The sequence below is a fragment of the Bufo bufo genome, chromosome 6, assembly GCF_905171765.1.
Source record: "Bufo bufo chromosome 6, aBufBuf1.1, whole genome shotgun sequence".
Classification (NCBI taxonomy): domain Eukaryota; kingdom Metazoa; phylum Chordata; class Amphibia; order Anura; family Bufonidae; genus Bufo; species Bufo bufo.
The window spans coordinates 831126-856954 of NC_053394.1; the positions used below are offsets into that span (position 1 = coordinate 831126).

Genomic DNA, 25829 nt, shown 5'->3' on the forward strand with positions numbered 1-25829 from the left:
TGCATGCACAGCATTCTTCTTCTGCCCCGCACATATCATTGACTTTGCTTTCCTTGTGGAGCAAGGTTATTTCTGGTGTGCCAGAGCAATCTGAAGGCTAATTAGCAGTGTAACTCCTCCACCCTAGTTACTGCTGCCAGTCTCCTTCAAACATTTCTTACTGCCTGAAACTCTCTGGGAACCTGTGATCTGGACACCCAGTGTCTAACCCAGATGTGCTTCTCTTCTCAGCGAGAGAAGGAAGAGCAGCAGCAGATTGCCATCACCTCCTACTTGAAGAACTCGAGGAAAGAACATCAGCGCATCCTGGCGCGTCGTCAAACCATTGAAGAGAGGAAGGAACGCCTTGAGAATCTGAATATCCAGAGAGAGAAGGAGGAGTTGGAGCAGCGAGAAGCTGAACTCCAGAAAGTACGGAAGGCAGAGGAGGAACGTCTGCGTCAAGAGGCCAAAGAGCGAGAGAAGGAGCGTATCCTTCAGGAACATGAACAGATCAAGAAGAAGACTGTGCGGGAGAGGCTGGAACAGATCAAGAAGACAGAGTTGGGAGCCAAAGCCTTCAAGGACATCGACATTGAGGTAATGAACTTTCTGCAGTGCTGTCAGAATGAGCCCTAGTGTCCAACATGGCTGATTAATGTCTTTCTGAACCATCTGCAGAACCTGGAGGAGCTGGATCCAGACTTCATCATGGCCAAACAGGTGGAACAGCTGGAGAAGGAGAAGAAGGAGCTGCAGGAGCGTTTGAAGAATCAGGAGAAGAAGGTGCGTGGCTGTACGGGAAGTTCAGCTCATGGGTGCTGGTAGATGATGTTGATTTTTATGTATCCCCATCTTGTCTGCAGATTGACTATTTTGAGAGAGCAAAACGTCTGGAAGAAATCCCCCTCATTAAGAAAGCTTATGAAGAGCAAAGGATCATGGATATGGAGCTGTGGGAGCAGCAGGAGGCTGAGCGGGTATGGCCATGGGGTGCTGTGTAAGTGGCCGGTGCACCCTCTGTGACCAGCCACCACATCTGCCGATGACTAGGTTCCTTCCAGTCACTGCCTGGGTCACTTGGGATCTTTGGGAATAGCTTCTCCTGATGTTTGTCATAGTCTTCTCCGTCCCTCTGGAAAGCCTTGCCGTTGTGCAGGTTGGGGTTCTTTCTGTGTGCGTGATGTTCTTCTGTGCCCAACAGATTAACACTCTGATGTTGGAGAGGGAGAAGGCTGTGGAGCACAAGAACAGGATGTCCAGGATGCTGGAGGATCGAGACTCCTTTGTGTCTAAGCTGAAGTCCGCCCGCCTCTCTGTCTATGAGGTCAGACATGCGCTCTTTCCGTTCACCGGGCTTTCCCAGTGGGTTCCTTTCCAGGGCTTGGTTTAGGGTCTCTTGCCAGGCCTGGTTACCTTTGGGACATGTGTGGGGTGTAACTGGGATGTATTCTTGCCTCTAGTTCCTTAAAGGGAGTCTGTCAGCAGTTTTGCTTGGCAGAACCAGGTAAGGGCTTGGGGGTAGGGGAAGCATACCTTTTTGAGTTTTCTATCTTTAATAGTCTTATTCTACCAGAATCTGCTCCTATAAGTGTCCTGGAGGCTTCAGTAGAGTGCACTCTGCATTGAGCTGCTGCACAGCCCCTTACGGACAGCTGTATCGCTCTCCTGGTTTGATGCTACAGCATCACAGGAGCAAAGCTGGGAAGCAGCTCAATGCAGGGTGCACTTCACAGGGACAGAATAGAAGTTCATATCCACACTACTCCTGATGATAAAAGCACCACAAAAAGTTTTTTTAATATATTTGTTTTCTCTGCTCTCCCCAGCCCTTACCTAGTGCTGTCAGCAGATTTGCATGGTCAGAACTGCTGACAGACTCACTTTAGGTCCAGCAGTGATGGTCTTGGGAGTCATAGGGTTTGGTTTTTCTGATGTTTACTTTTTATTTATTTTATATTTACTTAATGTTAAGGAGAAACTCAAGCAGTTCCAGGACAGACTATCGGAGGAAAGGAAGGCGCGTCTGGAGGAGCGTAAGAGGCAGCGCAAGGAGGAACGCCGCATTTCTTACTACACGAGTAAGGAGGAGGAGGAGCAGAGGATTCAGGAGGAGCAGATAAAGAAAGGTGCGTGCTCAGGGGCTGTCCGCCCTGCCCTAGGCCTGTACATCGCTGGTCCCTATTTACAGGGCTTCTCACCTTGGGCATTTGGGGTGTAAGAAGGTTAATATTGGGATTGGTCCTGGTAACCACGCTGTCCTGGTGTAGTGTAGGTTGAAGCGCACACGAGTCTCCTAACCAAATCCTTGTGTGTCGAGGACTAAAAGACTAGATCTGGTATAAAGCTGACGTCTGTGCAGTGATGGTCCCTGTGACGAGGACTAGAAGATGAGACCTGGTATAAAGCTGACGTCTGTGCAGTGATGGTCCTTGTGACTAGGACTAGAAGATGAGACCTGGTATAAAGCTGACGTCTGTGCAGTGATGGTCCCTGTGACGAGGACTAGAAGATGAGACCTGGTATAAAGCTGACGTCTGTACAGTGATGGTCCCTGTGACTAGGACTAGAAGATGAGACCTGGTATGAAGCTGACGTCTGTGCAGTGATGGTCCCTGTGACGAGGACTAGAAGATGAGACCTGGTATGAAGCTGACGTCTGTGCAGTGATGGTCCCTGTGACTAGGACTAGAAGATGAGACCTGGTATAAAGCTGACGTCTGTGCAGTGATGGTCCCTGTGACGAGGACTAGAAGATGAGACCTGGTATAAAGCTGACGTCTGTGCAGTGATGGTCCTTGTGACTAGGACTAGAAGATGAGACCTGGTATAAAGCTGACGTCTGTGCAGTGATGGTCCCTGTGACGAGGACTAGAAGATGAGACCTGGTATGAAGCTGACGTCTGTGCAGTGATGGTCCCTGTGACGAGGACTAGAAGATGAGACCTGGTATAAAGCCGACGTCTGTGCAGTGATGGTCCCTGTGACGAGGACTAAAAGACTAGATCTGGTATAAAGCTGACGTCTGTACAGTGATGGTCCCTGTGACGAGGACTAGAAGATGAGACCTGGTATAAAGCTGACGTCTGTGCAGTGATGGTCCCTGTGACGAGGACTAGAAGATGAGACCTGGTATAAAGCTGACGTCTGTGCAGTGATGGTCACTGTCACGAGGACTAGAAGATGAGACCTGGTATAAAGCTGACGTCTGTGCAGTGATGGTCCCTGTGACGAGGACTAAAAGACTAGATCTGGTATAAAGCTGACGTCTGTGCAGTGATGGTCCCTGTGACGAGGACTAGAAGATGAGACCTGGTATAAAGCTGACGTCTGTGCAGTTATGGTCCCTGTGACGAGGACTAGAAGATGAGATCTGATATAAAGCTGACGTCTGAGCAGTGATGGTCCCTGTGACAAGGACTAGAAGATGAGACCTGGTATGAAGCTGACGTCTGTACAGTGATGGTCCCTGTGATGAGGACTAGAAGATGAGACCTGGTATAAAGCTGACGTCTGTACAGTGATGGTCCCTGTGACTAGGACTAGAAGATGAGACCTGATATAAAGCTGACGTCTGTACAGTGATGGTCCCTGTGACGAGGACTAGAAGATGAGACCTGGTATAAAGCTGACGTCTGTGCAGTGATGGTCCCTGTGACGAGGACTAGAAGATGAGACCTGGTATAAAGCTGACGTCTGTGCAGTGATGGTCCCTGTGACAAGGACTAGAAGATGAGACCTGGTATAAAGCTGACGTCTGTGCAGCGATGGTCCCTGTGACGAGGACTAGAAGATGAGACCTGGTATAAAGCTGACGTCTGTGCAGTGATGGTCCCTGTGATGAGGACTAGAAGATGAGACCTGGTATGAAGCTGACGTCTGTGCAGTGATGGTCCCTGTGACGAGGACTAGAAGATGAGACCTGGTATAAAGCCGACGTCTGTGCAGTGATGGTCCCTGTGATGAGGACTAGAAGATGAGACCTGGTATGAAGCTGACGTCTGTGCAGTGATGGTCCCTGTGATGAGGACTAGAAGATGAGACCTGGTATAAAGCCGACGTCTGTGCAGTGATGGTCCCTGTGACGAGGACTAGAAGATGAGACCTGGTATAAAGCCGACGTCTGTGCAGTGATGGTCCCTGTGACGAGGACTAGAAGATGAGACCTGGTATAAAGCTGACGTCTGTGCAGTGATGGTCCCTGTGACGAGGACTAGAAGATGAGACCTGATATAAAGCTGACGTCTGTGCAGTGATGGTCCCTGTGACGAGGACTAGAAGATGAGACCTGGTATAAAGCTGACGTCTGTGCAGTGATGGTCCCTGTGACGAGGACTAGAAGATGAGATCTGATATAAAGCTGACGTCTGTGCAGTGATGGTCCCTGTGACGAGGACTAGAAGATGAGACCTGGTATAAAGCTGACGTCTGTGCAGTGATGGTCCCTGTGACGAGGACTAGAAGATGAGACCTGGTATAAAGCTGACGTCTGTGCAGTGATGGTCCCTGTGACGAGGACTAGAAGATGAGACCTGATGTAATATAAAGATGATTTCTCTTAGTCCCTGTTTTTGGCCGCTGATTTTGGGGTCTTAAGATACCAACCCATCTTGTTGTTTTTCCAGAGCGAGAGGAACGAGAGCGGATTGAGAATGAAAAGAGAGAAGCTGAGCAGAAAGAATACCAGGAACGCGTCAGGAAGCTTGAAGAACAAGAACGCAAGAAACGCCAAAGAGAGCTGGAGATCGAAGAGAGGGAAAAGAGGCGAGATGAGGAGCGGGATCCCTTAAGAAAGGTGAGCATGTAGAGAGGTGTCTGTAAGATGGCGGAGGCCGGTAGTAACGTGTTAAGAATCTTACACCTACTAGTGTCACATCCAGAGCTGCAGCCACAACTCTAATGTCCGAGGCCTCCTCATCTGCAGCACCTAGCGTGGCTTCTTGACTGAGATTGCCGTCTACCAGCAGCCACATAATGTTATGCTTTTTGTCAGGATTCCAGTCGCTGGGCCGATAGGGAGCCTGAAAGTGTCTGGAGGCGAGCAGGAGAGACCGACGAGCGCGTCAAGCCATTGGAAAGGTAAGTCTTCCCCTTTAGGTCTTCAGGGTAGTTTTCTATAGTCTACATTGGTAAAATCCTTATGTATCCCAGGGAATGGCGGAGAGGACAGGACACTGAGAGATCGGCAAAACCAGAGGTCGAAGATAATGCACCTCCCCTTGATGAAGGCCCTCGTTTCAAGAAGGATGCTGACGTTCGTTTGGATGAGGCCAAAGGGCGCTTTGAGGAGGATCGTGTACCTCCTCGACGTGGGCTAAATGATGAACTAAGACCAAAGCGAGATCTAGAAGAGGACAAAAGTACATGGAGAGGCTTAGATGATGACCGTGGCCCTAGAAGAGGCTTGGATGATGACAGTGGCCCTAGAAGAGGCTTGGATGATGACCGTGGCCCTAGAAGAGGCTTAGATGATGACCGTGGCCCTAGAAGAGGCTTTGATGATGACAGTGGCCCTAAAAGAGGCTTTGATGATGACCGTGGCCCGAGAAGAGGCTTTGATGATGACCGTAGCTTGAGAAGAGGCTTTGATGATGACCGTGGCCCGAGAAGAGGCTTTGATGATGACCGTGGCCCGAGAAGAGGCTTTGATGATGACCGTGGCCCAAGAAGAGGCTTTGATGATGACCGTGGCCCGAGAAGAGGCTTTGATGATGACCGTGGCCCGAGAAGAGGCTTTGATGATGACCGTGGCCCAAGAAGAGGCTTTGATGATGACCGTGGCCCGAGAAGAGGCTTTGACGAGGACAGGGCTCCCAGGCGCGGCTTTGACGAGGACAGGGCTCCCAGGCGCGGCTTTGACGAGGGACCCCGGAGAGGTTTTGATGATGATCGTGGGCCTCGCCGTGGTTTTGAGGATGGCCCAAGAAGGGGCTTTGATGAGGAACGGACACCACGTAGAGCATTGGACGAAGACCGTAGTTCATGGAGAAGTGGTGAAGAAGATAGAAGTTCCAAGAGAGTTGCGGATGAAGACAAAGGTCCTAGGCGTGGCGATGATGATGAAGATGATCAAACGAGCTGGAAACCTTATGGGTCGAGTCGTCCAGGTGAGCAGTTTGCCTATAGTCTGGTTACTCGGACACACTGCACTAATATATATATATATATATATTTAAAATTTTTTTATTTTTTTGCTTTATCAATTCAAAATTAATAACTTTCTAAATAGCCTAATGTGCTCCATGTGTGCTGTTGTACAGTCTGTGTAACTGCTACACCAGCATCCAGCATGTATTACTGGGGGGGACACACAGACCTCACATCCAGCATGTATTACTGGGGGGGGGACACACAGACCTCACATCCAGCATGTATTACTGGGGGGGGGACACACAGACCTCACATCCAGCATGTATTACTGGGGGGGGGGGGGACACACAGACCTCACATCCAGCATGTATTACTGGGGGGGGGGGACACACAGACCTCACATCCAGCATGTATTACTGGGGGGACACACAGACCTCACATCCAGCATGTATTACTGGGGGGGACACACAGACCTCACATCCAGCATGTATTACTGGGGGGACACACAGACCTCACATCCAGCATGTATTACTGGGGGGGACACACAGACCTCACATCCAGCATGTATTACTGGGGGGGGACACACAGACCTCACATCCAGCATGTATTACTGGGGGGGGACACACAGACCTCACATCCGGCATGTATTACTGGGGGGGGGACACACAGACCTCACATCCGGCATGTATTACTGGGGGGGACACACAGACCTCACATCCGGCATGTATTACTGGGGGGGGGACACACAGACCTCACATCCAGCATGTATTACTGGGGGGGACACACAGACCTCACATCCGGCATGTATTACTGGGGGACACACACAGACCTCACATCCAGCATGTATTACTGGGGGGGGACACACAGACCTCACATCCAGCATGTATTACTGGGGGGGGGACACACAGACCTCACATCCAGCATGTATTACTGGGGGGGACACACAGACCTCACATCCAGCATGTATTACTGGGGGGGGACACACAGACCTCACATCCAGCATGTATTGCTGGGGGGGGACACAGACCTCACATCCAGCATGTATTACTGGGGGGGACACAGACCTCACATCCAGCATGTATTACTGGGGGGGACACAGACCTCACATCCAGCATGTATTACTGGGGGGGGACACACAGACCTCACATCCAGCATGTATTACTGGGGGGGACACACAGACCTCACATCCAGCATGTATTACTGGGGGGGGGACACAGACCTCACATCCAGCATGTATTACTGGGGGGGGTGGACACAGACCTCACATCCAGCATGTATTACTGGGGACACACACCGATATTGGGGGGTCTGAAAATGAATGTAGACTGAACCTTGATGCAAGACTTACAGGGGTTCTTCCATCAAAGATAATCGGGGCATATCGCCAGGATATGACCTGATTGGTAGGACTGGATCCCACTTTTGGGACCCGCACCTACACCAAGAATGGAGCTGGCAAAGGTGGTGGAGGGGTCACTGTGCATGCACAGCCGCCCTCCATTCATTTTGATGGGGCTGCTGAAAATATTTCCATCGGCCCCATAGAAATAAATGGGATCTGTGGCTGGTCATTCGCGGTGCTCTCCCATTCACTTGTATGGAGAGAGCCCTTGGCGGTGGCTGGATCCTGGCAAACCCAGGGTCCTCCAGCCACCGCTCGTTCTGTTCTTGGCATAGGTGGGACCAGCACCTATCAGACAATGGGGGCAATTCCTTGTGATATGCCCCCATTGTCTGTGATGGGAATACTCCTTTAAGTCGGGCGGCTCTCTGATGGTGGTTGTGTTTGCTGGGCTTGAGGTTTTATGAATTTTATACTTCTCCAAATTGTGATGCAAAGGTCCATTGAAGGGGCAGAAGTGGAAGGCTATTATTGTCATGTACACCTTTAGGGGGATGGCGTGAACGTGAGAAAGCTCGGGAAGACAGCTGGGGGCCTCCTCGGGAGTCCAAGCCTTCTGAAGACCGTGAGCGAGAACCAGACTCTGAGCGTCGGCTACCTCGGTGAGTCTTATGACAGTGAGTTGTGCGTTTTGTGTGTTTGGAAGCCATCTGTAATCTCTGCCGTATGTTACAGAGAGGACTCGGCCTGGAGGCGTGGAGGAGAAGCTGGACTCTCAGCTAAGAAAGTCTCTCCAGATGATGACGACAAGGATGACCGAAGGCGTCCTTTAAGAACAGAGCGCGATGAGCGTATGTCACTCGCATGAGAGGCGGCTATTGCTAACTTGATATATCTGCCACTGACTTTTTAAAAATGTTATTGCATTTCCCTTCTTTACCTTAAAGGCTATGTTCACATGTCATGAAGTAGAAATTATTTTTTCAGTTTCTGTGCAAGGTTGAGATGCTGCACTAGCGGGATCTGAATCTCCTATCTGCTCCGTCGGGCAGGGATCTGACGGCTCCTTATCTCTGCTCCGTCGGGCAGGGATCTGACGGCTCCTTATCTCTGCTCCGTCGGGCAGGGATCTGACGGCTCCTTATCTCTGCTCCGGCAGGCAGGGATCTGACAGCTCCTTATCTCTGCTCCGTCGGGCAGGGATCTGAGGGCTCCTTATCTCTGTTCCGTCGGGCAGGCATCTGACGGCTCCTTATCTCTGCTCCGTCGGGCAGGCATCTGACGGTTCCTTATCTCTGCTCTGTCGGGCAGGCATCTGACGGCTCCTTATCTCTGCTCTGTCGGGCAGGCATCTGACGGCTCCTTATCTCTGCTCCGTCGGGCAGGCATCTGACGGCTCCTTATCTCTGCTCCGTCGGGCAGGCATCTGACGGCTCCTTATCTCTGCTCCGTCGGGCAGGCATCTGACGGCTCCTTATCTCTGCTCCGTCGGGCAGGCATCTGACTGCTCCTTATCTCTGCTCCGTCGGGCAGGCATCTGACGGCTCCTTATCTCTGCTCCGTCGGGCAGGGATCTGACGGCTCCTTATCTCTGCTCCGTCGGGCAGGCATCTGACGGCTCCTTATCTCTGCTCCGTCGGGCAGGGATCTGACGGCTCCTTATCTCTGCTCCGTCGGGCAGGGATCTGACGGCTCCTTATCTCTGCTCCGTCGGGCAGGGATCTGACGGCTCCTTATCTCTGCTCCGTCGGGCAGGGATCTGACGGCTCCTTATCTCTGCTCCGTCGGGCAGGGATCTGACGGCTCCTTATCTCTGCTCCCTGATGTTATAAACACTTATCTTACTGATGAGAATGGCTTATAGAAGTGTTTGACGTCTTGGTAAATTAGATGAGGGCACAAAGTGGGATTGGCACAGCTAGAAAAACAGTTAACCCTTTGTCAGAACGGCTCAGTATGTTTAATATAGACCAAATGAAAAAATTATTTTTAGCCCCAAATGAGTGAAATGCAGTCATAATAAAACAGCCCCGAAGGTGTACATCGCCTTTAAGGGTTTGGCTGCACAACATTTGTCACAGCAATGTCATGTGACATTTTTTGTAATGTATTGACGCGATAGTCGCACAAAAATCCCTCCAAGTTGTGCACCTGTCGTGTCGAACCATTGACCATTACAAAAAATGTTGCTTGGCGTTGCTGCCACCCTAATGTAAGTTTTACCTTAAAGGGGTTTTCGGAGAGTTTAGTACTGATGACCTCTCCTTTTGGACAGGTCATCCGTATCTGATCGGTGGACACCCGGGACCGCTGCCGGTCAGCTGTTTGAGAAGGCCGTGGCACTCACAGTAGCGGTCTTCTCTCAGCTTCTCCTGGGCCAAGTGACGTTCATCAGTCAAGTGGCCAAAGGAGCCGCTTAATCCTGTAGACGTGGATGAGGCTGAGTGCAATGCCACGTGCGGCCACCATACAATGTATGGCGCTGTGCTCACAGGCGCTCCTCTGCCTACTCAAACAGCTGATCGGCGGGGGTCCTGGAGGTCAGACCCCACCAGTCAGATACTGATGACCTATCCCGAGTTATGTCCTCTCAAGAAGAGCCCTCGGACTGGAGGAACCTTCGCTCCTCCCAGGTGTAACATGCCGCCTTTCTGTATTCCAGCGAGTCAGTGGAGAAGAGGAGAAGATAAAGAGGAACGTGGCACACCCCTCCGAGCGCCCCCTGCTACAGACAAAGAGAAAAGTTTATGGCGCACAGAAAAGAAAGAAGACAAAGATGCCCCTCGTCGTACAAAGCTTGAGATTGATGATGACGGGTGGACAACCGTGCGCCGCTAGGTACATCCTGCCTCCTCGGCTATCCTTATGTATGCCCATAGATCTCTGAAGGACACCCAGACGTCGAGCAGACGGGGCGTGTCCTCCAATGCTTACTCCACATCTGTCCTAATCATATTAATGACTAACATCTGCTTCAATTCAAGCTAAGGGTCCATACACACGTCCGTATGTGTTTTGCGTACCGCACATTGCCGGCACTCATAGAAAATGCCTTTTCTTGTCCCCAATTGCGGACAAGAATAGGATATGTTCTAATTTTTTGCGGATCCGGAAATGTGAATCCGCAAATGCGCACAGCACATTCCCACGGCATTGAAAATGAATTGATCCGCACCTGTTCCACAATTTTGCAGAACAGATGCGGACCCATTTTGCGGACGTGTGAATGGACCCTAAGTCTGCGCCCCTGTGTCTCCACACCTAAACTGTATGTGGGAGGAGTTGGGGTGCTATTGGACTGCCCCATCTCCGGGTGCGGTGAGGCTGCCCTTCATCTTGATTACTCAGGGAGATGTGCTGCCGATGAGACGCATTTGCTCATTCGTTGGGTTATCGGCTTGTTTGTCTTGAGGTTGGTTTGACGTCTTTGGCCTGAAATTGCGCATCTGTAGGGTTCCTGGTGCCGGGTCGGTAGCCTCTCCGACCTTCTCAGCACTCTTGTTAATTTCATGTTTCTGTCTCTTCCAGGGCCGTGGAACCACAACTTGCTGCATTGTGGCTCTTCAACAATTGCACAAAGAAGAAAGAAGCCTCGGCTGGTCAGTGAGGTGGGAACTGCCCCGTGGTTCTTGGCTTCCATCATGTTAATGGAGTGCCACCTTTACCCCAGGAGGTTGTGTGCTCTGCTTCTCCATCTTGTCTGCAGGATTGTAAAGTCTTTACATGATCTCCAGAACTCTACTTTCTCTGATTTTAGCCTTCTCTCTGAGTCCTTTGTTGGCTTGTGTCACATTGATGTTCAATTTCATGTCATTTGGCCAACACAGGGTTTAGTGCTGCTTACCCAAAAGAAATAAAACCTGCAACAATTTGTGCTGTCTCATTCTTGACTCTGTGGAAGGTGCTGGTCCCTGTGACGAACCGCACCGCGCAGCCCCACGTCACTGGACGTTAGGATCGCGCGATATGGCCTCGTCACATGGGGGAGTGAGAGAGGGTGGCCCACTTCACCTCTGGCGTGGCACAACCCTGACAAGCTGGTAAAGCCCTTTCATTGCCCCAGTGAAGCAGAGCCCTGCCAGCCCGGTAGACTGCCACCGGTCGCTCGTTAGATACAAGCCTGGTCCGTTAACGGGGTTCTATCCGGCCAGAAACCAGCCCAGGTAGCATGTAGCGTAAGGCCGAAACACGGACATGTAGATTGAGACAAAAGAACAGTGCAAGATTAAATGACACATATTTAATCGCCTTAAGGGCGCACTAGACACACCACTATACACATGATACATACAATGGTCTGAGACACAGACGATGGTACTGGCAGAGTTCACAGATGATGGATGATAGTCACACAGGAGGCTGTGAAGTAAGGATTTCCAGGTCCCTTCAAACATGATACCTGGCATGACCTCCCTTCAGAGAAACACAATGGCCACTGCCCTGCTGGGCACTTTAACCCTTAGTTTCTCATACAGACCATGGGGTATAGCCTAGGTCATTACTAGGAGACACTATGCAAATAAAAAAGAAAGCTCCTCCTCCCCGGGCTATACCCCCGTGCTCCACCGGGAGGACCCCAGTCTTGCTTAGTGTCGGATAAGGAGGTGACATTTTCAACTCTACTCCCGTTTATTTTTCTCGTACATTCCAGTGGGGGACACAGACCATGGGTATAGCCTAGGCCACTACTAGGAGGACACACTGCAAATAAAGAAGAAAGCTCCTCCATGGGCTATACCCCCAGGTGACATTTCTGCTCCTGCAGGGTTGTCCCTGTAGACTTTCTACTCCTGTTTATTTTTTTCTCAACAGAGGACGCAGGGCCGCATGGGGCTACCCTGGTCTCTCAGTGGAGCGAGCGCCAGGGTCGAAATGGCGTCCCCGGCTAACTCCAACCCCCCCCCCCCCCCCCCCCCCCCCCAGAAGATAAGTGGAACCGGGTTCGACCGGCGGCCTACCAGATCCAGGGTCACCTACTCCTGCCCTCTATCCAGATCACTACCATTGCTTGTGCCAGCTGACTGAAGAGGTGAACCCCGCTGGTGTGGAGCAGAGGGTGAAGACTGCAGGACGCAGAGAAGTATATGCGGCTCTCCTGCAGACCCCCGCCCTCCCTCTGTCTCCCTGTGTGACACTGAGGGCCTGCCTGGGTAAGTGTTGTTGAGAGGGGGGAGGGATTCCTGTCTTGAGGCAGTGGCAACTTCCTCGTCTTCCGCCCACAGCGGTATGCTGCCTGCGCCGCTCAGTTCTCCGGGCGGGCCGTTAACCCTTGCAGACCCGCTGGTGGACGCCATTTTCAGATGCGATAGTTTTTTCATACCTACCGCACGCGGTTTTCGCGCGGTTTGTGATGCGACTGGTAGGTGGAGCCTATTTCTTCAGCTCCGGCACTTCCGCTTTGCCTCAGCGATTCTCCACTAGTGGCTGTTCCTCCAGCTCCTCACAGGTCGCGGTAGGACAGTTTGTTAACCATCTGCTTGCTGCAGCGGTAGGAGACCCTGACCTTTATGGGATTGTCGCCATCATGCCAAAACCCGGGGCCCCCCAAAAGTCCTACAAGGCGGCTCCTCAGGCCACTCTGTCCATACCCATAACTCCTGAGCGCACGGACATTGCTCGCCTGCTGGATATGGATCGCATCATTGTGGAGAAGCAGAGGCGTCTGGCCACCCTTCTGGGACTGCAATCTCCTCCAAACCGCATTGGCCTCATCAGTGATATGGTGAGAGGGTTTTATGTACTGTGGGCGTCAGGCCGGCTGCCTTGTGTTTCCAGACTGTGGTCTCCTGACACCGATGTGGGGGTCTCTTATGTTTTAGGTTCGGTTTAATGTTCTTCAGTATGTGGTCCCAGAGGTGAAGGAGCTGTACAACTGGTTGGAAGTGGATTACCATCCCCTGAAGCTCTCTGCCCGAGTCACTAAGGTATGATGCTCCCCTGGCATTGGCTGTTTGCCTGCCTGGTTCCGTTGGCACTGGCTGCGTGCCCACCTGCCTTTTGCTCCCCTTGGCACTGGCTGCGGGCCCGCCTGCCTTTTGCTCCCCTTGGCACTGGCTGCGGGCCCGCCTGCCTTTTGCTCCCCTTGGCACTGGCTGCGGGCCCGCCTGCCTTTTGCTCCCCTTGGCACTGGCTGCGGGCCCGCCTGTCTTTTGCTCCCCTTGGCACTGGCTGCAGGCCCGCCTGCTCCCCTTGGCACTGGCGGCGGGCCCGCCTGCCTTTTGCTCCCCTTGGCACTGGCTGCGGGCTCCTCTGTTATCAGCTCTGGTTGGTCCTGCTGGCTTTGTAGTTTTTATTTTTTTGGCATCAGTATTTTTCTTTCCGTGCAGGTTTTGGACTGGATAAAAGAGCAAGCAGAGAAGGAGCCTGAGCTTCAGCAGTACGTGCTACAGCTTCAGAACAACACAATCTTGCGTCTGCTGCAACAGGTAAGACTCCATCTGGCAGCCATGTCCGCTCTGGTGGTGGCCTTTGCACATGTGACTGGTTTTCTGCTTTTCCTCTCAGGTGGCTCAGATCTATCAGAGCATCGAGTTCTCACGCCTCACATCGCTGGTACCTTTTGTCGATAGGTTTCTGCTGGAGAGGGCCATAGTGGATGCTGCCCGTCACTGTGATCTGCAGGTGGGTGATCCTGGGAGCAGCGTCTCGCTGGCACATTTCATTGACTTGCTCTCTGTCCTGCTGAGCAGTGTTATTTCTAATGTGCTAGAGCAAAGTGAAGGTTAATTAGCAGCGTGACCTGTGTGTGGTGGTAACTGCTGCCAGTCCCCTTCATACATGTCCTGCCAGGGTCCTCTGACCTCTGTAAGGTTCTTACCTCTTTGCTGTCTACAGGTCCGTATTGACCATTCCACCAGAACGCTAAGTTTTGGCTCAGACCTGAATTATTCTACGCGGGAGGATGCACCAGTTGGACCTTTCCTTCAGAACATGCCCTCGGAGCATATCCGGAACCAGTTGACTGCCATGTCGTCTGTTCTGTCCAAGGCGGTGGCTACCATTAAGCCGGCTCATATCCTGGTACGTCTGCATGCACAGCATTCTTCTTCTGCCCCGCACATATCATTGACTTTGCTTTCCTTGTGGAGCAAGGTTATTTCTGGTGTGCCAGAGCAATCTGAAGGCTAATTAGCAGTGTAACTCCTCCACCCTAGTTACTGCTGCCAGTCTCCTTCAAACATTTCTTACTGCCTGAAACTCTCTGGGAACCTGTGATCTGGACACCCAGTGTCTAACCCAGATGTGCTTCTCTTCTCAGCGAGAGAAGGAAGAGCAGCAGCAGATTGCCATCACCTCCTACTTGAAGAACTCGAGGAAAGAACACCAGCGCATCCTGGCGCGTCGTCAAACCATTGAAGAGAGGAAGGAACGCCTTGAGAATCTGAATATCCAGAGAGAGAAGGAGGAGTTGGAGCAGCGAGAAGCTGAACTCCAGAAAGTACGGAAGGCAGAGGAGGAACGTCTGCGTCAAGAGGCCAAAGAGCGAGAGAAGGAGCGTATCCTTCAGGAACATGAACAGATCAAAAAGAAGACTGTGCGGGAGAGGCTGGAACAGATCAAGAAGACAGAGCTGGGAGCCAAAGCCTTCAAGGACATCGACATTGAGGTAATGAACTTTCTGCAGTGCTGTCAGAATGAGCCCTAGTGTCCAACATGGCTGATTAATGTCTTTCTGAACCATCTGCAGAACCTGGAGGAGCTGGATCCAGACTTCATCATGGCCAAACAGGTGGAACAGCTGGAGAAGGAGAAGGAGCTGCAGGAGCGTTTGAAGAATCAGGAGAAGAAGGTGCGTGGCTGTACGGGAAGTTCAGCTCATGGGTGCTGGTAGATGATGTTGATTTTTATGTATCCCCATCTTGTCTGCAGATTGACTATTTTGAGAGAGCAAAACGTCTGGAAGAAATCCCCCTCATTAAGAAAGCTTATGAAGAGCAAAGGATCATGGATATGGAGCTGTGGGAGCAGCAGGAGGCTGAGCGGGTATGGCCATGGGGTGCTGTGTAAGTGGCCGGTGCACCCTCTGTGACCAGCCACCACATCTGCCGATGACTAGGTTCCTTCCAGTCACTGCCTGGGTCACTTGGGATCTTTGGGAATAGCTTCTCCTGATGTTTGTCATAGTCTTCTCTGTCCCTCTGGAAAGCCTTGTCGTTGTGCAGGTTGGGGTTCTTTCTGTGTGCGTGATGTTCTTCTGTGCCCAACAGATTAACACTCTGATGTTGGAGAGGGAGAAGGCTGTGGAGCACAAGAACAGGATGTCCAGGATGCTGGAGGATCGAGACTCCTTTGTGTCTAAGCTGAAGTCCGCCCGCCTCTCTGTCTATGAGGTCAGACATGCGCTCTTTCCGTTCACCGGGCTTTCCCAGTGGGTTCCTTTCCAGGGCTTGGTTTAGGGTCTCTTGCCAGGCCTGGTTACCTTTGGGACATGTGTGGGGTGTAACTGGGATGTATTCTTGCCTCTAGTTCCTTAAAGGGAGTCTGTCAGCAGTTTTGCTTGGCAGAACCAGGTAAGGGCTTGGGGGTAGGGGAAGCATACCTTTTTGAGTTTTCTATCTTTAATAGTCTTATTCTACCAGAATCTGCTCCTATAAGTGTCCTGGAGGCTTCAGTAGAGTGCACTCTGCATTGAGCTGCTGCACAGCCCCTTACGGACAGCTGTGTCGCTCTCCTGGTTTGATGCTACAGCATCACAGGAGCAAAGCTGGGAAGCAGCTCAATGCAGGGTGCACTTCACAGGGACAGAATAGAAGTTCATATCCACACTACTCCTGATGATAAAAGCACCACAAAAAGTTTTTTTAATATATTTGTTTTCTCTGCTCTCCCCAGCCCTTACCTAGTGCTGTCAGCAGATTTGCATGGTCAGAACTGCTGACAGACTCACTTTAGGTCCAGCAGTGATGGTCTTGGGAGTCATAGGGTTTGGTTTTTCTGATGTTTACTTTTTATTTATTTTATATTTACTTAATGTTAAGGAGAAACTCAAGCAGTTCCAGGACAGACTATCGGAGGAAAGGAAGGCGCGTCTGGAGGAGCGTAAGAGGCAGCGCAAGGAGGAACGCCGCATTTCTTACTACACGAGTAAGGAGGAGGAGGAGCAGAGGATTTAGGAGGAGCAGATAAAGAAAGGTGCGTGCTCAGGGGCTGTCCGCCCTGCCCTAGGCCTGTACATCGCTGGTCCCTATTTACAGGGCTTCTCACCTTGGGCATTTAAGGTGTAAGAAGGTTAATATTGGGATTGGTCCTGGTAACCACGCTGTCCTGGTGTAGTGTAGGTTGAAGCGCACACGAGTCTCCTAACCATATCCTTGTGTGTCGAGGACTAAAAGACTAGATCTGGTATAAAGCTGACGTCTGTGCAGTGATGGTCCCTGTGACGAGGACTAGAAGATGAGACCTGGTATAAAGCTGACGTCTGTGCAGTGATGGTCCCTGTGACGAGGACTAGAAGATGAGACCTGGTATAAAGCTGACGTCTGTGCAGTGATGGTCCTTGTGACTAGGACTAGAAGATGAGACCTGGTATAAAGCTGACGTCTGTGCAGTGATGGTCCCTGTGATGAGGACTAGAAGATGAGACCTGGTATAAAGCTGACGTCTGTGCAGTGATGGTCCCTGTGACGAGGACTAGAAGATGAGACCTGGTATAAAGCTGACGTCTGTGCAGTGATGGTCCCTGTGACGAGGACTAAAAGACTAGATCTGGTATAAAGCTGACGTCTGTGCAGTGATGGTCCCTGTGACGAGGACTAATAGATGAGACCTGGTATAAAGCTGACGTCTGTGCAGTGATGGTCCCTGTGATGAGGACTGGAAGATGAGATCTGGTATAAAGCTGACGTCTGTGCAGTGATGGTCCCTGTGACGAGGACTAAAAGACTAGATCTGGTATAAAGCTGACGTCTGTGCAGTGATGGTCCCTGTGACGAGGACTAGAAGATGAGACCTGATATAAAGCTGACGTCTGTGCAGTGATGGTCCCTGTGACGAGGACTAGAAGATGAGACCTGGTATAAAGCTGACGTCTGTGCAGTGATGGTCCCTGTGACGAGGACTAGAAGATGAGACCTGGTATGAAGCTGACGTCTGTGCAGTGATGGTCCCTGTGACGAGGACTAGAAGATGAGACCTGATATAAAGCTGACGTCTGTACAGTGATGGTCCCTGTGACGAGGACTAGAAGATGAGACCTGATATAAAGCTGACGTCTGTACAGTGATGGTCCCTGTGACGAGGACTAGAAGATGAGACCTGATGTAATATAAAGATGATTTCTCTTAGTCCCTGTTTTTGGCCGCTGATTTTGGGGTCTTAAGATACCAACCCATCTTGTTGTTTTTCCAGAGCGAGAGGAACGAGAGCGGATTGAGAATGAAAAGAGAGAAGCTGAGCAGAAAGAATACCAGGAACGCGTCAGGAAGCTTGAAGAACAAGAACGCAAGAAACGCCAAAGAGAGCTGGAGATCGAAGAGAGGGAAAAGAGGCGAGATGAGGAGCGGGATCCCTTAAGAAAGGTGAGCATGTAGAGAGGTGTCTGTAAGATGGCGGAGGCCGGTAGTAACGTGTTAAGAATCTTACACCTACTAGTGTCACATCCAGAGCTGCAGCCACAACTCTAATGTCCGAGGCCTCCTCATCTGCAGCACCTAGCGTGGCTTCTAGACTGAGATTGCCTGCGACCAGCAGCCGCATAATGTTATGCTCTTTGTCAGGATTCCAGTCGCTGGGCCGATAGGGAGCCTGAAAGTGTCTGGAGGCGAGCAGGAGAGACCGACGAGCGCGTCAAGCCATTGGAAAGATAAGTCTTCCCCTTTAGGTCTTCAGGGTAGTTTTCTATAGTCTACAATGGTAAAATCCTGATGTATCCCAGGGAATGGCGGAGAGGACAGGACACTAAGAGATCGGCAAAACCAGAGGTCGAAGATAATGCACCTCCCCTTGATGAAGGCCCTCGCTTCAAGAAGGATGCTGACGTTCGTTTGGATGAGGCCAAAGGGCGCTTTGAGGAGGATCGTGTACCTCCTCGACGTGGGCTAAATGATGAACTAAGACCAAAGCGAGATCTAGAAGAGGACAAAAGTACATGGAGAGGCTTAGATGATGACCGTGGCCCTAGAAGAGGCTTAGATGATGACCGTGGCCCTAGAAGAGGCTTTGATGATGACAGTGGAGAGGGCCATAGTGGATGCTGCCCGTCACTGTGATCTGCAGGTGGGTGATCCTGGGAGCAGCGTCTCGCTGGCACATTTCATTGACTTGCTCTCTGTCCTGCTGAGCAGTGTTATTTCTAATGTGCTAGAGCAAAGTGAAGGTTAATTAGCAGCGTGACCTGTGTGTGGTGGTAACTGCTGCCAGTCCCCTTCATACATGTCCTGCCAGGGTCCTCTGACCTCTGTAAGGTTCTTACCTCTTTGCTGTCTACAGGTCCGTATTGACCATTCCACCAGAACGCTAAGTTTTGGCTCAGACCTGAATTATTCTACGCGGGAGGATGCACCAGTTGGACCTTTCCTTCAGAACATGCCGTCGGAGCATATCCGGAACCAGTTGACTGCCATGTCGTCTGTTCTGTCCAAGGCGGTGGCTACCATTAAGCCGGCTCATATCCTGGTACGTCTGCATGCACAGCATTCTTCTTCTGCCCCGCACATATCATTGACTTTGCTTTCCTTGTGGAGCAAAGTTATTTCTGGTGTGCCAGAGCAAACTGAAGGCTAATTAGCAGTGTAACTCCTCCACCCTAGTTACTGCTGCCAGTCTCCTTCATACATTTCTTACTGCCTGAAACTCTCTGGGAACCTCTGATCTGGACACCCAGTGTCACATCCAGCATGTATTACTGGGGGGACGACACAGAGCCTTCACATCCAGCATGTATTACTGGGGGGGACACACAGACCTCACATCCAGCATGTATTACTGGGGGGGACACACAGACCTCACATCCAGCATGTATTACTGGGGGGACACACAGACCTCACATCCAGCATGTGTTACTGGGGGGGACACACAGACCTCACATCCAGCATGTATTACTGGGGGGACACACAGACCTCACATCCAGCATGTATTACTGGGGGGGACACACAGACCTCACATCCAGCATGTATTACTGGGGGGGGGACGACACACAGACCTCACATCCAGCATGTATTACTGGGGGGGACACACAGACCTCACATCCAGCATGTATTACTGGGGGGGGGGGGGGGGGACACACAGACCTCACATCCAGCATGTATTACTGGGGGGGGGGGGACACACAGACCTCACATCCAGCATGTATTACTGGGGGGGACACACAGACCTCACATCCAGCATGTATTACTGGGGGGACACACAGACCTCACATCCAGCATGTATTACTGGGGGGGACACACAGACCTCACATCCAGCATGTATTACTGGGGGGGACACACAGACCTCACATCCAGCATGTATTACTGGGGGGGGGACACACAGACCTCACATCCAGCATGTATTACTGGGGGGGGGACACACAGACCTCACATCCAGCATGTATTACTGGGGGGGGGGACACACAGACCTCACATCCAGCATGTATTACTGGGGGGGGGACACACAGACCTCACATCCAGCATGTATTACTGGGGGGACGACACAGACCTCACATCCAGCATGTATTACTGGGGGGGGGGACACACAGACCTCACATCCAGCATGTATTACTGGGGGGGGGGGGGTGGGGGCTTGGACACAGACCTCACATCCAGCATGTATTACTGGGGGGGACACACAGACCTCACATCCAGCATGTATTACTGGGGGGACGACACAGACCTCACATCCAGCATGTATTACTGGGGGGGGGACACACAGACCTCACATCCAGCATGTATTACTGGGGAAGGGGGTGGGGGGGTGGACACAGACCTCACATCCAGCATGTATTACTGGGGGGGGTGGACACAGACCTCACATCCAGCATGTATTACTGGGGGGGGTGGACACAGACCTCACATCCAGCATGTATTACTGGGGACACACACCGATATTGGGGGGTCTGAAAATGAATGTAGACTGAACCTTGATGCAAGACTTACAGGGGTTCTTCCATCAAAGATAATCGGGGCATATTGCCAGGATATGACCTGATTGGTAGGACTGGATCCCACTTTTGGGACCCGCACCTACACCAAGAATGGAGCTGGCAAAGGTGGTGGAGGGGTCACTGTGCATGCACAGCCGCCCTCCATTCATTTTGATGGGGCTGCTGAAAATATTTCCATCGGCCCCATAGAAATAAATGGGATCTGTGGCTGGTCATTCGCGGTGCTCTCCCATTCACTTGTATGGGGAGAGCCCTTGGCGGTGGCTGGATCCTGGCAAACCCAGGGTCCTCCAGCCACCACTCGTTCCGTTCTTGGCATAGGTGGGACCAGCACCTATCAGACAATGGGGGCAATTCCTTGTGATATGCCCCCATTGTCTGTGATGGGAATACTCCTTTAAGTCGGGCGGCTCTCTGATGGTGGTTGTGTTTGCTGGGCTTGAGGTTTTATGAATTTTATACTTCTCCAAATTGTGATGCAAAGGTCCATTGAAGGGGCAGAAGTGGAAGGCTATTATTTTCATGTACACCTTTAGGGGGATGGCGTGAACGTGAGAAAGCTCGGGAAGACAGCTGGGGGCCTCCTCGGGAGTCCAAGCCTTCTGAAGACCGTGAGTGAGAACCAGACTCTGAGCGTCGGCTACCTCGGTGAGTCTTATGACAGTGAGTTATGCGTTTTGTGTGTTTGGAAGCCATCTGTAATCTCTGCCGTATGTTACAGAGAGGACTCGGCCTGGAGGCGCGGAGGAGAAGCTGGACTCTCAGCTAAGAAAGTCTCTCCAGATGATGACGACAAGGATGACCGAAGGCGTCCTTTAAGAACAGAGCGCGATGAGCGTATGTCACTCGCATGAGAGGCGGCTATTGCTAACTTGATATATCTGCCACTGACTTTTTAAAAATGTTATTGCATTTCCCTTCTTTACCTTAAAGGCTATGTTCACATGTCATGAAGTAGAAATTATTTTTTCAGTTGGTCGTCATTAAAAATACGGAGCGCTTTTTTTTTTTTTTTTTCCTTCTGTACAAGGTTGAGATGCTGCACTAGCGGGATCTGAATCTCCTATCTGCTCCGGCAGGCAGGGATCTGACAGCTCCTTATCTCTGCTCTATCGGGCAGGGATCTGACGGCTCCTTATCTCTGCTCCGTCGGGCAGGGATCTGACGGCTCCTTATCTCTGCTCCGTCGGGCAGGGATCTGACGGCTCCTTATCTCTGCTCCGTCGGGCAGGGATCTGACGGCTCCTTATCTCTGCTCCGTCGGGCAGGGATCTGACGGCTCCTTATCTCTGCTCCGTCGGGCAGGGATCTGACGGCTCTTATCTCTGCTCCGTCGGGCAGGGATCTGACGGCTCCTTATCTCTGCTCCGGCAGGCAGGGATCTGAATGCTCCTCATCTCTGCTCCGGCGGGCAGGGATCTGACGGCTCCTCATCTCTGCTCCGTCGGGCAGGGATCTGACGGCTCCTTATCTCTGCTCCGTCGGGCAGTGATCTGAGGGCTCCTTATCTCTGCTCTGTCGGGCAGGGATCTGACGGCTCCTTATCTCTGCTCCGTCGGGCAGGGATCTGACGGCTCCTTATCTCTGCTCCGTCGGGCAGGGATCTGACGGCTCCTTATCTCTGCTCCGTCGGGCAGGCATCTGACGGCTCCTTATCTCTGCTCCGTCGGGCAGGCATCTGAGGGCACAAAGTGGGATTGGCACAGCTAGAAAAACAGTTAACCCTTTGACAGAACGGCTCAGTATGTTTAATATAGACCAAATGAAAAAATTATTTTTAGCCCCAAATGAGTGAAATGCAGTCATAATAAAACAGCCCCGAAGGTGTACATCGCCTTTAAGGGTTTGGCTGCACAACATTTGTCACAGCAATGTCATGTGACATTTTTTGCAATGTATTGACGCGATAGTCGCACAAAAATCCCTCCAAGTTGTGCACCTGTCGTGTCGAACCATTGACCATTACAAAAAATGTTGCTTGGCGTTGCTGCCACCCTAATGTAAGTTTTACCTTAAAGGGGTTTTCGGAGAGTTTAGTACTGATGACCTCTCCTTTTGGACAGGTCATCCGTATCTGATCGGTGGACACCCGGGACCGCTGCCGGTCAGCTGTTTGAGAAGGCCGTGGCACTCACAGTAGCGGTCTTCTCTCAGCTTCTCCTGGGCCAAGTGACGTTCATCAGTCAAGTGGCCTAAGGAGCCGCTTAACCCTGTAGACGTGGATGAGGCTGAGTGCAATGCCACGTGCGGCCACTATACAATGTATGGCGCTGTGCTCACAGGCGCTCCTCTGCCTACTCAAACAGCTGATCGGTGGGGGTCCTGGAGGTCAGACCCCACCAGTCAGATACTGATGACCTATCCCGAGTTATGTCCTCTCAAGAAGAGCCCTCGGACTGGAGGAACCTTCGCTCCTCCCAGGTGTAACATGCCGCCTTTCTGTATTCCAGCGAGTCAGTGGAGAAGAGGAGAAGATAAAGAGGAACGTGGCACACCCCTCCGAGCGCCCCCTGCTACAGACAAAGAGAAAAGTTTATGGCGCACAGAAAAGAAAGAAGACAAAGATGCCCCTCGTCGTACAAAGCTTGAGATTGATGATGACGGGTGGACAACCGTGCGCCGCTAGGTACATCCTGCCTCCTCGGCTATCCTTATGTATGCCCATAGATCTCTGAAGGACACCCAGACGTCGAGCAGACGGGGCGTGTCCTCCAATGCTTACTCCACATCTGTCCTAATCATATTAATGACTAACATCTGCTTCAATTCAAGCTAAGGGTCCATACACACGTCCGTATGTGTTTTGCGCATCCGCAAAACACAGACACCAGCAATGTACGTTTTGCGTCCGCACATTGCCGGCACTCATAGAAAATGCCTTTTCTTGTCCCCAATTGCGGACAAGAATAGGATATGTTCTAATTTTTAGCGGATCCGAAAGTGTGAATCCGCAAATGCGCACAGCACATTCCCACGGCATTGAAAATTAATTGGTCCGCACCTGTTCTGCAAAATTGCAGAACAGATGCGGACCCATTTTGCGGACATGTGAATGGACCCTAAGTCTGCGCCCCTGTGTCTCCACACCTAAACTGTATGTGGGACGAGTTGGGGTGCTATTGGACTGCCCCATCTCCGGGTGCGGTGAGGCTGCCCTTCATCTTGATTACACAGGGAGATGTGCTGCCGATGAGACGCATTTGCTCATTCGTTGGGTTATCGGTTTGTTTGTCTTGAGGTTGGTTTGACGTCTTTGGCCTGAAGTTGCGCATCTGTAGGGTTCCTGGTGCCGGGTCGGTAGGCTTCTCAGCACTCTTGTTAATGTTTCTGTCTCTTCCAGGGCCGTGGAACCACAACTTGCTGCATTGTGGCTCTTCAACAATTGCACAAAGAAGAAAGAAGCCTCGGCTGGTCAGTGAGGTGGGAACTGCCCCGTGGTTCTTGGCTTCCATCATGTTAATGGAGTGCCACCTTTACCCCAGGAGGTTGTGTGCTCTGCTTCTCCATCTTGTCTGCAGGATTGTAAAGTCTTTACATGATCTCCAGAACTCTACTTTCTCTGATTTTAGCCTTCTCTCTGAGTCCTTTGTTGGCTTGTGTCACATTGATGTTCAATTTCATGTCATTTGGCCAACACAGGGTTTAGTGCTGCTTACCCAAAAGAAATAAAACCTGCAACAATTTGTGCTTGTCTCATTCTTGACTCTGTGGAAGGTGCTGGTCCCTGTGACGAACCGCACCGCGCAGCCCCACGTCACTGGACGTTAGGATCGCGCGATATGGGCCTCGTCACATGGGGGAGTGAGAGAGGGTGGCCCACTTCACCTCTGGCGTGGCACAACCCTGACAAGCTGGTAAAGCCCTTTCATTGCCCCCAGTGAAGCAGAGGCCCTGCCAGCCCGGTAGACTGCCACCGGTCCGCTCGTTAGATACAAGCCTGGTCCGTTAACGGGGTTTCTATCCGGCCAGAAACCAGCCCAGGTAGCATGTAGCGTAAGGCCGAAACACGGACATGTAGATTGAGACAAAAGAACAGTGCAAGATTAAATGACACATATTTAATCGCCTTAAGGGCGCACTAGACACACCACTATACACATGATACATACAATGGTCTGAGACACAGACGATGGTACTGGCAGAGTTCACAGATGATGGATGATAGTCACACAGAGGCTGTGAAGTAAGGATTTCCAGGTCCCTTCAAACATGATACCTGGCATGACCTCCCTTCAGAGAAACACAATGGCCACTGCCCTGCTGGGCACTTTAACCCTTAGTTTTCTCATACAGACCATGGGGTATAGCCTAGGTCATTACTAGGAGACACTATGCAAATAAAAAAGAAAGCTCCTCCTCCCCGGGCTATACCCCCGTGCTCCACCGGGAGGACCCCAGTCTTGCTTAGTGTCGGATAAGGAGGTGACATTTTCAACTCTACTCCCGTTTATTTTTCTCGTACATTCCAGTGGGGGACACAGACCATGGGTATAGCCTAGGGCCACTACTAGAGGAGGACAACACTGCAAATAAAGAAGAAAAGCTCCTCCATGGGCTATACCCCCAGGTGACATTTCTGCTCCTGCAGGGTTGTCCCTGTAGACTTTCTACTCCTGTTTATTTTTTTCTCAACAGAGGACGCAGGGCCGCATGGGGCTACCCTGGTCTCTCAGTGGAGCGAGCGCCAGGGTCGAAATGGCATCCCCGGCAAGACACTCCCCCAGCTGGAGCCATCGGTCCACGACGTTGTCGATTGGGTAAAGGGCTATATGGAGACCAATATGAACCAGGTGAACGCTTCCATAGAAGAGTTGAAGAATGCCCTGGTTTCTAAACGCCGTCGTCCCTCCTCCCCCCATCGGGCGATTGAGGTATCGGGGATTCAGGAGGCGAGAGACTGTTAAGCCTCTTCCTCCTCGGATGAGGAGGACGGGTTTTCGTATTTTTTTTCCGCTGGAGAAAGCCCAGCGGCTACTAAGATCCATCCGGTCGGGGGACCAGGACGTTGATCCGGGGGAAGCCTCATCTTCTGCCTCTAAGGGGCCTAGGGCCTTTAAAGCAGATAGTTCTCTCCTATATCTGATGAAGACGAAATGGAGAAAGCCGGAGAAGGGTCCAGTGTTGACCAAAAGATTCAAGGCAGTATTTCCGGTCAAAGAAGATCAAGTATCTTCCTGGGGGCCTGTCCCCAAAGTGGACATGGCGATTGCAAAACTATCGAGAAGGACCCTAATCCCATCAGACGACGGGTCAAGTTTGCAAGACCCAATGGATCGGAAGGCGGATTGCGCCCTTAGGCGCGCTTATTCCTCAGCCTCGGCTGCGATTTCTTCGTCTGAAGTG

At 51.5% G+C, this 25829-nt stretch overlaps 1 protein-coding gene, 5 non-coding genes and 1 pseudogene across 14 annotated transcripts in view; all 7 read left to right on the forward strand.

Moving 5' to 3' along the window:
* EIF3A (eukaryotic translation initiation factor 3 subunit A) overlaps positions 1-18990 on the forward strand; it is a 28035-nt gene extending 9045 nt beyond the window's left edge. Inside the window, exons 12-25 of one of the 9 annotated variants that reach the window (XM_040436922.1) lie at positions 232-579; positions 661-765; positions 846-959; positions 1184-1306; positions 1955-2108; positions 4605-4774; positions 4973-5058; positions 5131-5351; positions 5382-5441; positions 5562-6086; positions 7962-8073; positions 8147-8262; positions 10074-10249; positions 10940-11282. In XM_040436922.1, the coding sequence (XP_040292856.1) occupies positions 232-579; positions 661-765; positions 846-959; positions 1184-1306; positions 1955-2108; positions 4605-4774; positions 4973-5058; positions 5131-5351; positions 5382-5441; positions 5562-6086; positions 7962-8073; positions 8147-8262; positions 10074-10249 (2310 nt within the window). In that variant the 3' untranslated portion in view covers positions 10940-11282. Of the gene's footprint in view, positions 1-231; positions 580-660; positions 766-845; positions 960-1183; positions 1307-1954; positions 2109-4604; positions 4775-4972; positions 5059-5130; positions 6087-7961; positions 8074-8146; positions 8263-10073; positions 10250-10939; positions 11283-18505; positions 18626-18838 lie in introns of those variants that run through there. The other 8 variants (XM_040436919.1, XM_040436921.1, XM_040436920.1 and 5 more) reach the window with 8 other exon arrangements.
* Positions 27-156, forward strand: LOC121006695. The gene has a single exon (XR_005780377.1). It is a non-coding gene; the product is annotated as a small nucleolar RNA SNORA19 (small nucleolar RNA).
* Positions 14061-14192, forward strand: LOC121006692. Its single transcript, XR_005780374.1, has one exon. It is a non-coding gene; the product is annotated as a small nucleolar RNA SNORA19 (small nucleolar RNA).
* On the forward strand, positions 14465-14594 carry LOC121006696. Its single transcript, XR_005780378.1, has one exon. It is a non-coding gene; the product is annotated as a small nucleolar RNA SNORA19 (small nucleolar RNA).
* LOC121006693 lies at positions 18654-18785 on the forward strand. The gene has a single exon (XR_005780375.1). It is a non-coding gene; the product is annotated as a small nucleolar RNA SNORA19 (small nucleolar RNA).
* On the forward strand, positions 18782-24169 carry LOC121004291 (annotated as a pseudogene).
* Positions 19058-19187, forward strand: LOC121006694. Its single transcript, XR_005780376.1, has one exon. It is a non-coding gene; the product is annotated as a small nucleolar RNA SNORA19 (small nucleolar RNA).
* Positions 24170-25829: the final 1660 nt, after the last annotated feature.